This window comes from Eleutherodactylus coqui, chromosome 6, assembly GCF_035609145.1.
Source record: "Eleutherodactylus coqui strain aEleCoq1 chromosome 6, aEleCoq1.hap1, whole genome shotgun sequence".
Lineage (NCBI taxonomy): Eukaryota > Metazoa > Chordata > Amphibia > Anura > Eleutherodactylidae > Eleutherodactylus > Eleutherodactylus coqui.
Genome location: NC_089842.1, coordinates 132,785,403 through 132,800,197, shown reverse-complemented (window position 1 = coordinate 132,800,197; position 14,795 = coordinate 132,785,403). Strand labels below are relative to the sequence as shown.

The 14,795-nt window shown below is 45.1% G+C and overlaps 1 protein-coding gene across 1 annotated transcript in view; it reads left to right on the top strand.

Annotated features, from left to right (window-relative positions):
• Nucleotides 1-14,795, top strand: part of VSX2 (visual system homeobox 2) — a 57,575-nt gene that overhangs the window by 41,586 nt on the left and 1,194 nt on the right. The window contains exons 2-4 of the mRNA XM_066607682.1: nt 4,310-4,391; nt 6,827-6,950; nt 9,383-9,563. Coding sequence (XP_066463779.1) covers nt 4,310-4,391; nt 6,827-6,950; nt 9,383-9,563 — 387 coding nt within the window. The remainder of the gene's footprint in view (nt 1-4,309; nt 4,392-6,826; nt 6,951-9,382; nt 9,564-14,795) is intronic.

Sequence of the window (14,795 nt, the reverse complement as noted above, 5' to 3'; positions counted from 1 at the left end):
GGCTAACAGCACACTCAGTCCACACTGCTTCAGAGACCGCTTGCGCAGTGCCCACTAAGCGGACCCTTTCCACAGCTATACTTTCCTAACCCGGTACTCACAAATGGCAACAATTGTCTAGGTCAGCTTACTGTCTGCTCTCAACGACGTTTTCCAGGCCTTGCTAGATGAATATCATGGTGACACCTCTGACTTTGTGGGTCTCCCATGAACACACCAGGGGATCCACAAAGTTTTCACAGGCCCCTTGTCATTCATTGTAGCCTTCATCCTAATTCTCTTGAGATGAACGAGCAGCTCCCATCACTAGCCAATTGATGCTTCTAAGATGAAAAAGTCAACCACTTTTCCTTGACTTCAAACCACTATTAGCAGCTTTTCTCTCTCTTCCTCCTATAAGCATGGTGGCATAGTGTTCCAGGATCCCAATGCACAGGTAATTGCCAGGCTCCTCTTGGGCTAAGACTGCCACCTCTTCCTAACTGACAGCCAAGAAACCTGTATTCTTATTGTCAGCCATTGTGACATGACATTATGGCATTGACGAATACTGTGCCTACATCCCAAGCACATCATCATAGTTTAACATATACACCAATCAGCCATCATGCCTAATAATATATATGCCCCCTCGTGCTGCCAAAAGAACTCTGCCATCAAGGCATCAACTCCACAAGACCACTGAAAGTATCCCTTAGTATTGGGCATTAAGACACTAGCGGTAAATCTTTTTTGTCCTGTAAGTAGTGAGATGATGCCTTCATGGAATGGTCTTGTTTTCCAGCACATCCCATTGATACTTAATTGGATTGAGAGTTGGGGAATTTGGGGATCTAAGTGACACCTTGAACTTTGTCTACTCTTCAAACCATTTGCATGGGTTCACACACACCGGAATGCCAGCGGAAATCTCGCAGTTTGGCTGCAGCGAAAAAACGTGAGATTTCCGCCTGGAGAAGCGCTACTTCAAAACCTGCGGCACTTAGCCACGGGTTTTGAAGCGGCCTGGACGCTCACTCTTCCGCTGTGGCTGGCACTACCATAGAGGAGAGCGCGGCAGCAGCGGAAGAAGAAAAAAAATGTACATGATGCTGCCGGCTTTGACGCAGCGGATTTGCCGTTCCGTGTGGACGAGATTTCTGAGAAATCTCGTCCACATGGCTGGCTAATCCCAGAATTAGCGGCCGCAGGCGGATTTGCCGCGGCGAAATTCCAGACGGAATTTCCGTGGCAAATCCGCCCTGTGTGAACCCAGCCTTTTTGAAGAATTTTTGCAGTGTGGCTGAGCACATTATCTTGCTGAAAGAGGCTAATGCTTATGTGTTAAACTCAACCAAATATCATTTCTACTTTGTCCACCTGTGGATAGTACGATTGTTCCTTGAGTCCAAGACTCAAACAGGAGTAGTATCATGCACAGGTGGGAGAAAAGAAATGATATATGGCCCACGGGTGATGTGTTTGATACTCCCGAGCTAATGCCATTAGGGAATACTGTTGTCATGACGAAGCGTATTTGGTTTGCAACATTGTTTAGGTAGATGGTTTGTGCTGAAGTACCATCCACATGAATGCCATGCCACATTTCCCAACAGAACATTGCCCAGAGCATCACACCAGCATGCCTTGTACCTATGGTACATTCTGTTGCCTTCTCTTCCTCAGGTAAGTAATGCACATGCACATACTCAACTCTCCCTGCATCTCCCTCACTGTTGCTCAGACCTGTGTGCCGCGTGTTCGTTTACAGGCTGTAGTAGCCTGTGTACAGAATGTCACAGAATGCTGCAGCCAATGACTGAGCTTAGCGATTGAGCATTAAGCTCTTTCATTGGCTGCAGCAGCGTGTGACGTCCCATAAACAGGCTACTGCAGCTTGGGCACTTGATGTCACAGGGGAAAACATGACAGTTAAAGGTGAGTATATGACAGTTTATTACGCTGCTGCACAGGGAACGTTTTTGTAAAACTGAAAAAAAACCATCTGATTATCCTTGCAGCGCTCACTATAGACCGCCGGATACCAGGTGAAAGGCTGCGCTGTTAGCACGATGAATTGGGAGGTGAGGAGAGAACTGTATCTGCTGAAATCAGCCGCAGGTACACACCAACGAGCAGATTTTAACTATTTTTGATGCGGAAATGTTGCCCTTAAAGAGGAAATATGTTTTTTTTTTCTTTTTTAAAGATACATTTATTAGGTATTCTCATATAATATAGTACAAATATGCATTGGGAATTAGGCCCATGGTAGACAAGCATGTTGGAGTGTGCAGGAACTTGACTTGGATTAACCTTGTCTCTTGCGCTGATCAGGGCCCATTGAAAACAATGGGCAATGTTGCAAAAAGATAGAACATTTTTTCTTACAACATCACGAGTGAAAACATCGCAAATGTAAAGGAAACGATTGAAAATCATTGTTTGTATAATTCTGTGCTGTCACTCACTCTCGCATTGTGTGAAAAATCGCACGATTTTCTCACTCGTGTGAAACTGGCCTCAGATAGCAGTGACACTCGAGCTGATCATCTGCAGTTATAGCCTATTTATGCCATGGAATGTTGAGTTGTGCATTCTAACACGTTAGTTGGAGCAACAGCGTTGTATTCTGCTAGAATGTGCTTGACTGTGCACCATCTGTTATTGGAACGATTTTTGATAGAGATGAGCGAGTATACTCGCTAAGGCACATTACTCGAGCGAGTAGTGCCTTAGCCGAGTATCTCCCCGCTCGTCTCTAAAGATTCGGGGGCCAGCGCGGGTGACAGGTGAGTTGCAGCGGGGAGCGGGGGGGGGGGGGGGGGGGTGGGGGGTGGAGAGAGATCTCCCCTCCGTTCCTCCCCGCTCTTCCCCGCCCCCCAAATCTTTAGAGACGAGCGGGGAGATACTTGGCTAAGGCACTACTTGCTCGAGTAATGTGCCTTAGCGAGTATACTCGCTTATCTCTAATTTTTGACAATCTCCTCTAACTGCACTGCACTATTACTGCATAACTGTTATATGGTGACTGTGTAATTTACAGGTACTGTACACTAGAGCTAAGCCGCTGTAGTTTTCTAATATATAACTCTACGCTTAATTTTTTTTTCTCATTTGGCGGAATAGGGATGGGGTGATGCATGTATTTTGGAGCTTGTGCCCTCACAACATCCCTCACTGCTAGAGCTGCCTCAATGGGCCACTTAAGAGACCCAGCAATGCAGCACAACGTTTTAGGTGGACCATAGCGAACAGCCATTAAGAAAAGGGCCAAAGCTGAACGTTTTGTACCAGGACAAAGCTTTAGCTATGCTCCTGGTACCGTGTTTCCCAGAAAATAAGACACTGCCTTATATTAATTTTTGCCTCAAAAGAGGCACAGTGTCTTATTTTTGGGGTGGGGTGCTTATAATACCTACGGCCAGCGTTCTGGTCCTTGTGCCGGCCTCCATCGCTGCTGCAGGCTGCCGCGTCCTCCCATTAGCCGACAGAGCAGTTCTTCCTGGAAGCGGGGCTTGACTAACCCACCTCCAGCAAGCTAATGCTCTGATTGGAAAATACAGCGCCGCGTCAGCCAATGAAAGCCGGCGCTGGACTAACCAATCACAGCCATTCAATGATGTCGCGGTAGGTGAGTATTTTTTTACATGTAGCCTAGCCAGGGCTTATTTTTTTTGGGGGGGGGGGGGGGGGGGGGGCTTATAGTTCAAGACCCTTCCCCCCTGAAAATCGGGGTCGGTCTTATTATCGGGGAAAAACTGTATTTTCAGTCACGCCAAACATTTTTTCTTCATATTTGCGCACCAAAGATCCCCATTGAAAACAAAGGGAGGTTCACAAATGCACACGCAATACACATGGAGATGCGTGAAACACTGCGTAATTCCGCTGGAAGAAGAGAGAATACATCTGGAACTCATTAAGACTAATTCCATTTCCATGGGTGCGTCTTTGTTAGCCACGTGTAAATAAACGTCTTGCGGACGCAAACAGTACAGTAAAGTATGTTAATGCACAAGCAAAAAAGTATTGTTCATTCTGCAAAAAAGCAGCGCTCAGGCACACGCAAATACACTTACGCTTGTGTGAAGCCATTCTTGGTATTTAAAAAAAAGGAATGATTGGTGAAATATGCATATGTTGCTAGCAGGAGACAATGATGAGATTCCTCCTATTACAGATCATCTTATTGCTATTTGGCCCTTTCTTGTTACTTTGGTGATTACAGCACTCCGTAACCATTTTCATGCTGGCGTTATACTGCACATCACAACAGCTCCGTCCTTTAATAATCTATTCCTGCTTTTTCTTTCCTGATTTTTTACAGACTCAGAAGAAATTTCATCTACTGATCGGAAACTTCAAAAATCCCTGAGTCAAAACAAAAAACGCAAGAAGAGGAGACACAGGTAACTAGTGCCCCTACTGTGCCTCTAAAGAGGAGGAGCGTTAGCTGTACTTGAGGCAGTTCTATTTAGTTTGTTTTATTCCCTTGGAGTAGTGAGGGACACCTGCACCCCCGAGAGCATAATGTGGGTGATGACATACATTTTTGTAGATAGTTAAAGGAGATGTCCCGAGGCAGCAAGTGGGGTTATACACTTCTGTATGGCCATAATAATGCACTTTGTAATATACATTGTGCATTAATTATGAGCCATACAGAAGTTATAAAAAGTTTTTTACTTACCTGCTCCGTTGCTAGCGTCCTGGTCTCCATGGTGCCGACTAATTTTTGGCCTCCGATGGCCAAATTAGCCGCGCTTGCGCAGTCCGGGTCTTCTGCTGTTCTCTATGGGGCTCCGTGTAGCTCCGTGTAGCTCCGCCCCGTCACGTGCCGATTCCAGCCAATCAGGAGGCTGGAATCGGCAGTGGACCGCACAGAAGAGCTGCGGTCCACGAAGATAGAGGATCCCGGCGGCCATCTTCAGCGGTAAGTATTGAAGTCACCGGACCGCCGGGATTCAGGTAAGCGCTGTGCGGGTGGTTTTTTTAACCCCTGCATCGGGGTTGTCTCGCGCCGAACGGGGGGGGGGTTTAAAAAAAAAAAAACCCGTTTCGGCGCGGGACATCTCCTTTAAGGTAATTACTTAAAACCTGTAATTTACCAGAAAAAAGCACTCCATGGTGCAGAGGGGCACAAATCATAGGAGGATTAGTTGTGAAATAATAGAAATAATTGTATCTTAGGATTCGGGGAGCAGGAAAACAGCACCCACTGGTTGAATAGTTCCACCATATAATGGAACTGAATGGACCCCCATTGACTATAATGGGGTCTGTTTGATTTCCGACCAGCAGTTCGGCATTTTGCTGGAATTTGCAGGTCAAAATAATGCAGCTTCTTGGCCATTTCATCCTCTTTTCTAGTGGAAATCAGCGACAGAAGTTCCAAACAGAACCCACGACACTTTTTACTGAGGGCCACCTGAGCCTTAGGCCCAATGTCTACGGGCAGATTTGATTTGCGGGATCCACAATTCCATCAATCTATAGGGGAGCAAGGGGCGTCCGCACTTAAATTACAGCATGCGGATTTGTTTTGCGAATCCTTGGGTCCAGAAAACAAATTGCAGCATGCTCCATTTTAGTGCAGACTCCATGCGGACGAGGGGCGGATTCCACTGGAAAGCGGGAGTTTAAAAAAAAATAAAGGGAACTGCGCATTATAGAAAATAGAACACCCGGACAGGAACATCTGGTCGCCAGCCGCGGGCAGGGTCAGATTCCGCTTTGGGCTCCCACATGCAGAATCCGCCCCACCCCTGAACATGAGGCCTTATGGTTGCTTTCAAAAGGCTGATTGGAATTTTAAGACTGTGTGTTAATAGTTACCCCCCTCCCCCCACCACTAGAGACCCCAGTATTAATAGTGCCCACCCATGGTGGCTTCAATAGTAAAAGTGTTCCCCATAGTAGTCCCATTAGTAATAGCAACCATCCTATTGGGCTCTGGCTGGGCAGCATCTCTAGAGACATTCCACTCACCGAGCCTGCAGCTCCAGTCCGGCAGCCACTTCTGAGTCTGTGACCACTGTGTCTGTGCTGCCTACAGAATGACGCACGTAGACACCGAGGAAGGTCAGCGGTCAGATTCTGCAATGCTACTGCTGGATCGGAGCTGCAAGCTGAATGAGTAGAACGCCTGTTAGGTCGCTGCACGGTGGGCGGGCAACATAAAATGAGGTGGCCGGCCAGATTTGGCCCAGGTGCCTTATAAGATTGTGTAAAGGCAGAAAACCCAAGTAAGCATGTTGAGTAGCTGCAGGCTTCCCACTATGGCCAGCAGAAACCTCCGCAAGATGTCAAGGAAATGCAGTGATAAAAAGGGGACCGCAGTATGCTTGAACCGGATCAGGGATAAGTAGTGAGGCGTTCAATGCTAATGTTTCGGTAGTACAGCAAGTACCAGTGTTCTCAGCTCTTTTTTAATGCCAGTTATTTTTTTCTTTTGATTTTCGCAATGGTTAGGTTTTTGGTTTTATTATGTCCTAATTTATTCTTTGTATTAGTTTATAACTTTTTTTTTTTTAATCGGTGACTTTACTGTATCATGTGACATGGGTCACATGTCTTAGTGACGTCCCCTACTGGTTTTACCTGTGGGTTTTAAAATCTTCTCCACTTGTCTCTGATTCTGTAGGAAGGCCGGATGAATGTCCTATTTTGGGCTTAAAAAGCATTGCCCAGTTTACTAAAAATTTCAAATCTTCACTACAGATTCCTGATCCTGTTCAAGCGTGCAGTGATTCACATGTTATCACGCATTACCTTCATTATGAAACACCTGAGACTCAATGACATTGTTTTTTTTACCACACATTCACCTACTATTTATTTCTAGGACAATCTTCACCTCCTATCAGCTGGAAGAGTTGGAGAAAGCATTCAATGAGGCACATTACCCAGATGTCTATGCTCGCGAGATGCTGGCTATGAAGACAGAGCTGCCAGAAGACAGGATACAGGTAACATTACCAGCACTGGCGCCAATTAAATGTAATAACCCTATATGTTCTAGGATACATACAGCGGTCAGCCATAACTTCAAAACTACTGGCAAGTGAAGTGAGCATTCAGTTCTTGAATTTATGTGGGAAGCAGGGCCTGACTTTGAAAAGAGACAAAGTTTGAGGAGTTAGACCATCTACAAAATGGCAAGTCTTGTGGGGTTTCCCAGTATGCGCTGGTTGGTACTTAACAAAAAGTGATCCAAAGATGAAAAATTTGTGAACCTGCGCCAGGGTTATAGATGCCAAATGGTCATAGATGTGGATTTAATCCAACCTCTCTATTTACAGTTCTTTAAAGGGTCTGTTGCCAATGTCTTTATGCTACAAACCGATGCCAAATATCACAGGACACCGGCAGAGGTCTTGTGTGGTCCATGTCCCAATGGGTCAATGCTACATTAGGGAATAAGGGGGGCCTTCACAATATTAAGCAGGTGGTTTTATGTTATGTTTGAAGTGCGACAAGCCAGGGAGTATAAAAATGAAGTGTTGCCATGCTGCAGCGTTGGGAAATAGGGTAGCAGAAGTAGGCAGCTGCCTGGGGTGCCATTGATAGGGATGATGTGAAATGCATGGATAAAAAATAAATCTACGGTTTTTAACCCCTTGATGACATTTAACATATGTCTGATGGGCACAAGGTTTGTATTGAGCCAAGTCCATACGCACAGCTGTCTTTGACAAATGACACCCAGCAGCAAACGGAGATAACTTTGATTGCAGCATTTAACCATTTACATGCTGTTGACAGCAGTGTGTAAGAGGGAGGAAGCTCCCTCTGACATCCAAACAGCTCATCTGCGAGGATATCCTGGGCACTCGCTCCCTTGTCATGGCAGGCTGTGACAGCCCCCAAGACTGCCATGGATGTTTGCTTCTTCGAATACCTGCTCTAATACAATATACTGCAATATTGAAGTATTGCAATATATTGTGTAAGCAATCAAAGTATCGAAAGTTTCAGGAGGACTAAAAGACAGTTAAAATACACATACACCAGAATTGTACTTTTTTGATCACCCCACGCCCATAATAAAAAAAAAAGCTATGGTGATCAGAAGATGTCGAAAGAAAGGATTTTTCTTTATAAAGATTTTATTTCTTAAAAAGTAGTACAACAAAACAGCTAAATAAATGTATTCTCTGGGTCAGTATGATTACACCGATATTAAATTTAACATGTCATTTTTGCTGCACCATGTATGCCGTAAAACACCCTCCTAAGAATATGGCACTTTTTTCCATTCCCCCCCCATTTAGAAACTTTTAAAAACATTTTTCAGTACATTATATGTTTTTTTTTTAATGCGGCCATTGAAAAATACAACTTATACCAAAACAAACAAGCCCTCATATGGCTATGTTGACAGAAACATAAAAAAGTTATGATTTTTTGAAAACAGGGAGGAAAACGCAAAAGTAAGAAAATGAAAATTGGCATGTCCTCAAAAGGGTCACACTTCAGCAGTCTGATGATGTGCCGGATGATTTTGTAGAACATAGACATACATGGACAATACACGCACAGGCATAGTCATTGAGCTTAACCCCTGCTGAGTGCTTATCATGCAAGGATTATGTAGAGATCGGGTAGGTATGGTGGGTCATACAACATGGGTGGGGCATAGATGAAAAATAATAATATAGCAGCTTGGGATTGGAAAATTGTATATTCAATGGTTTTACCTACTAGTAGAATAGTGGAAGATAAATGGCTATAGAGGATGTTTCTGTAATGCATAATTAGGATGCCCGTGACAGTTGGGGACTACTAGGAAGAACCTGAATACATCAATCTGATCCCAGCCAGCTGCCCCTGGGACTCTGCATTATCACAGAGTTCCCGCAATCACTTTCATTTCAAGTGGCTGATTGAAATCTCTTGTTGTCACTGAGTGAAATATCTGTGCATCTCGTTAATGTGCTAATGACCTAATCATAATCTGGAGTCCTCCAAGACACCAGCCCCCCCTCACTTTCCTCAAGTAATTAGTTAAATGGGAGGAAGTATTTTGTTGGGGAATTGCTGGAGATTGAGGAATAAGTGCAGTATTAATTAGCAAGGGTCAATGCTGGGTTTCGGAGCTGAGAGGATTTAATTTCCCTGGATAATTCTGGGGCATTGATTCAACTAAAAATTAAATGATTTTCCAATCACTTTTCAGCAAGGACAGAAATCCTGATGCTTCAGACCAGGGAGCAACTAATTACTGAAGCAGCCACGTTCTCCCAGAGAATCTGGAGACATCTGCAACCAGGTCACACCTGAGGAAAAACACAGAGAACTACAGATAGAAAGCAGATGCTGTTGTCCAGCCCAGCAATACATAGTGTATGAGGCAGGATAGGTAGCAGAACAGGACTAACCCCAATTATTGCTCCAACAGGTTTGGTTCCAGAATAGACGTGCAAAGTGGAGGAAACGTGAAAAGTGCTGGGGCCGAAGCAGCGTGATGGCCGAATATGGGCTGTATGGAGCCATGGTCCGACATTCCATTCCCCTTCCAGAGTCCATCCTGAAATCAGCCAAGGATGGCATCATGGAATCCTGTGCCCCCTGGCTGCTAGGTAAACAAGTGTCTCCTGAGCTTTGGGATTATTTGTCTGTAAATTCTCACAGGCCAACATGTGCTGGTTTCACTTGGTTCTTGAACATGAGAATTCTGAACACAAACAAAAGCCAAGAAAAGTTGATTCTAGATGTAGAAGTAGGTCTTCGGCTGTATTCAAATGGGAAGATAGAAGAATGCCTCTCCAACAGCACCACCTATTAGAAGGCAGCATTCCTGCAATTCAATGTCAGACTTTTTAACGAAGCCTTATAACAATGACTGGGAATTGTGACCCAACGCCAGAATGGTACTGTTGTATCTTGTCTCCACTGGAAAAATGGGTGGAGACATGGGTTGACCTGGGTGAGTTGTAGGGGAGGGATTGGTAACGCCCACAACAGCACTCCCATCTCTGCTGCTGAAGACGCTGCTGTCTTGGCTCCCATCTCCCATCCCGAGCACCGCTGCTGTGAGTCTCCCATGGCGAAGGCCGCCGCCTGTTGTCCCTGGGCTGCTGTAAGCGTGACTCTGCTCATCCACCGCCCCTCATCCTCTGCTCCCAGCACCGCTATCACTGTGCCCCCATATCACAGACCTGCGCACCATCACTCTTACCCGGTGCTGTCCTCCCCTCTGTGATTCCAGTGTCCTCACTTGCCGCTGTCAATCTCCTCTCCATGGGGCTGGCGCTCTCTCACTGTCCCCCAGAATTCTGTGCTCCCGGCTGACGAACCCCGTCAGTCTCTTCACCACGAGCCATTGCAGGGAGGCCAGCGGGGAAGCCACTTGCAGCTGTGCTCTCGTCTGCTGGCCACTGTCAGTCTCCTAGCTGGGGGGCACCGCAGGGAGGCAGTTGGGGAAGGCCCTTGCAGCTGACACTGGAGGGTATCACACAGCCCAGCCAATCAGCAGCTCGGGGCATACTCTACACCTCCCACAGCACAATGATAGGTCTCCACTCATTTTGGTGGTGGAGACAAGATACAACAGTACCAGCCAGAATAACTATGCACAGACACCTGAGGGTGATTGTCCCTCATCAGTGTGAAGCAGGTTTCTGGCTTGACTCGTGCCTGGGGGCTTATAGATGTGGGTCAGGAAGGGTTATTCTGGCTTTGGCTCACAATTCCCAGTCATTGTTATAAGGCTTGGTTAAAAAGTCTGATATTGATTTAAAGAAATGCGGTCTTCCAATACATGGTGCTGCAGAGTTATTGTTCCATTTTGCCATTTGCATATTTCCAGAGGAGCATTGATGACCTCATAAGTCTCTTTACACACCGTCTAGGTGCTCTACCTAGAAACGATACCTTGGGCTGTATTCAAACAGCCATATGCGAGTTGCGTCTGAGAAAATTAGGTACAATTCGCATTGGACAGCACATATACACTGGTCCGTGTGGGGTCCAATATTCGTGGATGGGTGTTTGAAAAAACTATCCAAGTAAAAAAAACTACTGCATGAACAGTCCATTTGGCTATAGCAGGTATGTGAGCTGTCCATGAATGGGCTCTTAGGCTGTTACTTCTACAAAAGGAGGATGAAGGTTAGTTCCCGAAAACTAGACAGGTATTTCACAAGGTACAGTAAGTGTAACACATGGGGTATACGCTGCATCAAAACAAGTCTGCATTCCTTACATTCAGCAATGTTTCCTTGCTAGGAGACTAAAGTATGAGCTGATGTGCAGCATGCTAGCTCCTAAGCCTACCCTCCTTCTGTACCACTTCGTCAGCCACCCAGTCCCCTCCTATCACCTCCATAGTTGTGAGGAACCATGAGGTGGCAACATAGTCTTTATTTAACATGCTGGGGTGGTCAAGGGGTGGAGGCTGCATCTGTAGTAAGGATTATGGCACAAGGGATCAAGGGACGGAGGGCAAACATGCCGTACCATAATTGGGAAAGATCGCATTGGACTCTGAAAAGAGCCAGATTTTCGTGTTGTGCGCCAACTTCAGAGAAGGACCACCGCTGGATCGCAGGAGCTGGTTAGCATAAAAAAAACATCACCTGGCTCCCTATCACATCCACTAAGAGCACCATAACTTAGTTGATGGTGCCGTGGTAGGTTCCCTTTAAGTTTTATTAACATTTATAACTTCTTGTTCCCTCTGGGATAGTCAGATGGACCATTCTGTCACTAGGCGGCACTTAGCTTGAAAACGTTGAGAAACACTGAACTAGACCTTCACCATACAAACTAACCAGTGCCTCAAGTGAACATGTTCCATTTAAAAGATCAAGAAAGTGGTGAGCTTAGCAAGACCTAGCAACCTAACTATAATGAGAAGTACTACACGAAGAAGAGGACTACCTTCAGCATCAACAGACAAATCCCAACTTACTGGGGGAAGAGGCTGTAGAGCACATTTTATTGGTAATAGATACAGAACTGGGTCAAAGCAGATTGAGGTCTCTTTCACACAGGAAACAGCGATATCACTGCCATGTACATACAATTTTGTCGCATCAGTGATGTTTTTTCTTGGGAAAAATGTAGCATTGAGCCGCTGCTACCCATGATTTTCTAGCACGATTTTATAGCAAGACAGTTAATAGGACTTTCTAATGTTAAAATCGGATCGCATTGCACGAAAATCATAATTTCGTGCTATGCGATGCAATAAATAAGGAGGCTCCATAGGGATATATGGGCTACAAAACATAGCAAATGGCAGCTTTATAGAGCATGCTGCTAAACTCCCTCCCACCTCCCTTCTCCGGCAGCTCTTACAGGCTCCCATAGAAGCCTATGGCAGAACCGGCCGTATTCCGGTCGAAGGTAGCTCCAGGACTATCTTTTCTGACCAGCGTAAAAATGTCGGGCCGGAATGTGCACCATATGTGCTATCTTTACCGTTTTTACACATCGGGAATACACCCATCTGAACTGATGCATTGGAAACCAATGCATCAGATGGGTAGTGTATATTAGCCAGCCATGATCCCACGGCCGATATATGCTCGTGTGGAAGTCCCTGAGCCAGAGACACTTTAAAGAAACCAAAGGATTGTGTCTTAGCAGCACTGCACTGATAGGGGCGGTACTGTTGTGTTGTCATGAGGTGAAAGAGTTTCCTCAAATGGCAAATCCTGTTGAGCCTGCCATTTGCCATTGAGGTGTATATATGTTTATATATCGTGATTGATCTACTGGAGGTCCAGCTGTCCTGCTTGCTCTTCACTCGCTTGCAGTGGTAGTGCAATCCATGCATCCTTGTTGGGATTTATAATATACACATACACATGAGAAATATAATATACACTCATGAGAAAAACTAAGTAGATCCTTGCTGTCTATGGTTTGATGCATCAAGACAAAAAAATCTGATCCTTAGAAGGTCTTATAATTAGGCAAGTACAACCTCAGTTGAATCACATGACAAATTACACCATATCATTATTTAACAAAAACTAAGCCAAAATGCAGAAGCAGTGTGTGAAAAATTGAGTACACCCCATTACTCAACAGCTCGTAGAACCATCTTTAGCATTAATAACTTCAATTGTTTTATCAGTCTCTTATTGTTCTGAAGAATTTTAGCTCCCCCTTCTTTTCAGTGTTGCTCCAGTTCATTAAGAGGTGAGGGCATTTGTTTATGCACAGCTATCTTAAGGTCCCATGGTATTTCACTTGGGTTGAAGTCTGGACTTTGCAACACCTTGATTCTTTTCTTTTTCAGTCATTCTGATATAGATTTGCTAGTGTTTTGGTGATCATTGTCCTGTTGCATTATCCAGTTTTGGCCCAGCTTTAGCTTTTGGATAGATGGCTTCACATTTGACTCCAGAATACTTTGCTATACAGAGGAGTTCATGGTCAATTCAATGACTGCAAGCTGCCCAGGTCCTGTAGCTGTGAAACAAGCCCAAATCACTGTTCTTGACACTTGGTATGAGGAGTTTGTGCGGATATACTGTGTTTGTTTTTTGCCAAACATCTCTACCTTGGTCTCATCTGTACAAAGTAAATTGTTCCAGGAGCCCTGTAGTTTTTTCCCCGAGGACACTTTGCAAACTTGAGCCATGCTGCCATGTTCTTTCTAGAATAAAGACTTTTTCATGGCAACCCTTCTAAACAAGCCATAATTGTTCAATCTTTTTCTAGGCATACGGTCATGTGCTTGAACATCCTGAGGCCTTTAGAGTCTGAGATGAAGCTCTTGTTTTTTTTTGCAGTTTCTCTGAGCACTGCATGGTCTGACCTTGAGAAATAATTTCTGGAACGTTCAATCCTGGGAAAACGGTCTTGAATGTTTTTGTGAATAATCTTTCTCACTCTAGAATGATAAAACTTCAAAATGTTTGAATAAAACCTTATACTCTTTCCCAGAGTGATGAGCAGCAACAAGTGCTTCTCTAAGATGACTGCTGCTTTTTTTCCCCTTGGCATCATGTCGATACATGCCTGAATACTCCAGAGCAGCAAACTGACAGGATTTTTACGTTTAGAGAAGTCATTAGTTAATCAAGAGCAGTTGATTAGCAGCACTTGTCTGCTACTTACCCTGTTAATTCCTATAGAAGCAGTAAGAGTGTATTTAGTTTTTCACACACTGCTTTTGCATTTTGGCCTAGTTTGTGTAAAACAAATAATGACTCAGTGCAATTGGCCATGTTCATCTGAGTTGTGGTTAGCTCATTTTAAGACCACCTAAAGGACCAGATTTTTTTTTTATGTCATGATACGAAAAACCATTGAGTTCAAAGAGGGTGTATTTATTTTTTTCTCATGACTGTATATATAATATGGAAGCTTCTTAGTTTCCATTGTCTCAGGCATATGGGAGTAGTAATTTCCATGGCCTCAATTCCACTGCAGCCGCTACATTCCCCACTTCATAGCTTTCCTTCTTTGAGGGCTCTTGCACATGAGCGTTTTCACGGCTGGCCGATATACGCTACAATGTGAAAAGTAAAAACTCGTGAACAGGCGCACAAATCTAACGTTTGTGCGCCCGTTCAGACGGCGCATATACGCCGAGGCCGGCATGCCGTGGCACCTTCCCTCCCCGGCTCTTCTCCTCCCCGCCGGCTAATTGCAATGGAAGGGGGCGGAGCTAAGCGCCGCCCCATCTCCTCTTATTGCTGGCACCGCCCCTATTCCCTGCTCACAGCCAGCAATGGGAGGAGGCAGGATGGGATGGCACTTAGCTCCACCCCCTCCCATTGCAATCAGCCAGAGGGAAGGAGAGAAGAGGGAGGGAGTCTAGCAGTCCCGCTGCTAAACTCCCTCCCACCTCC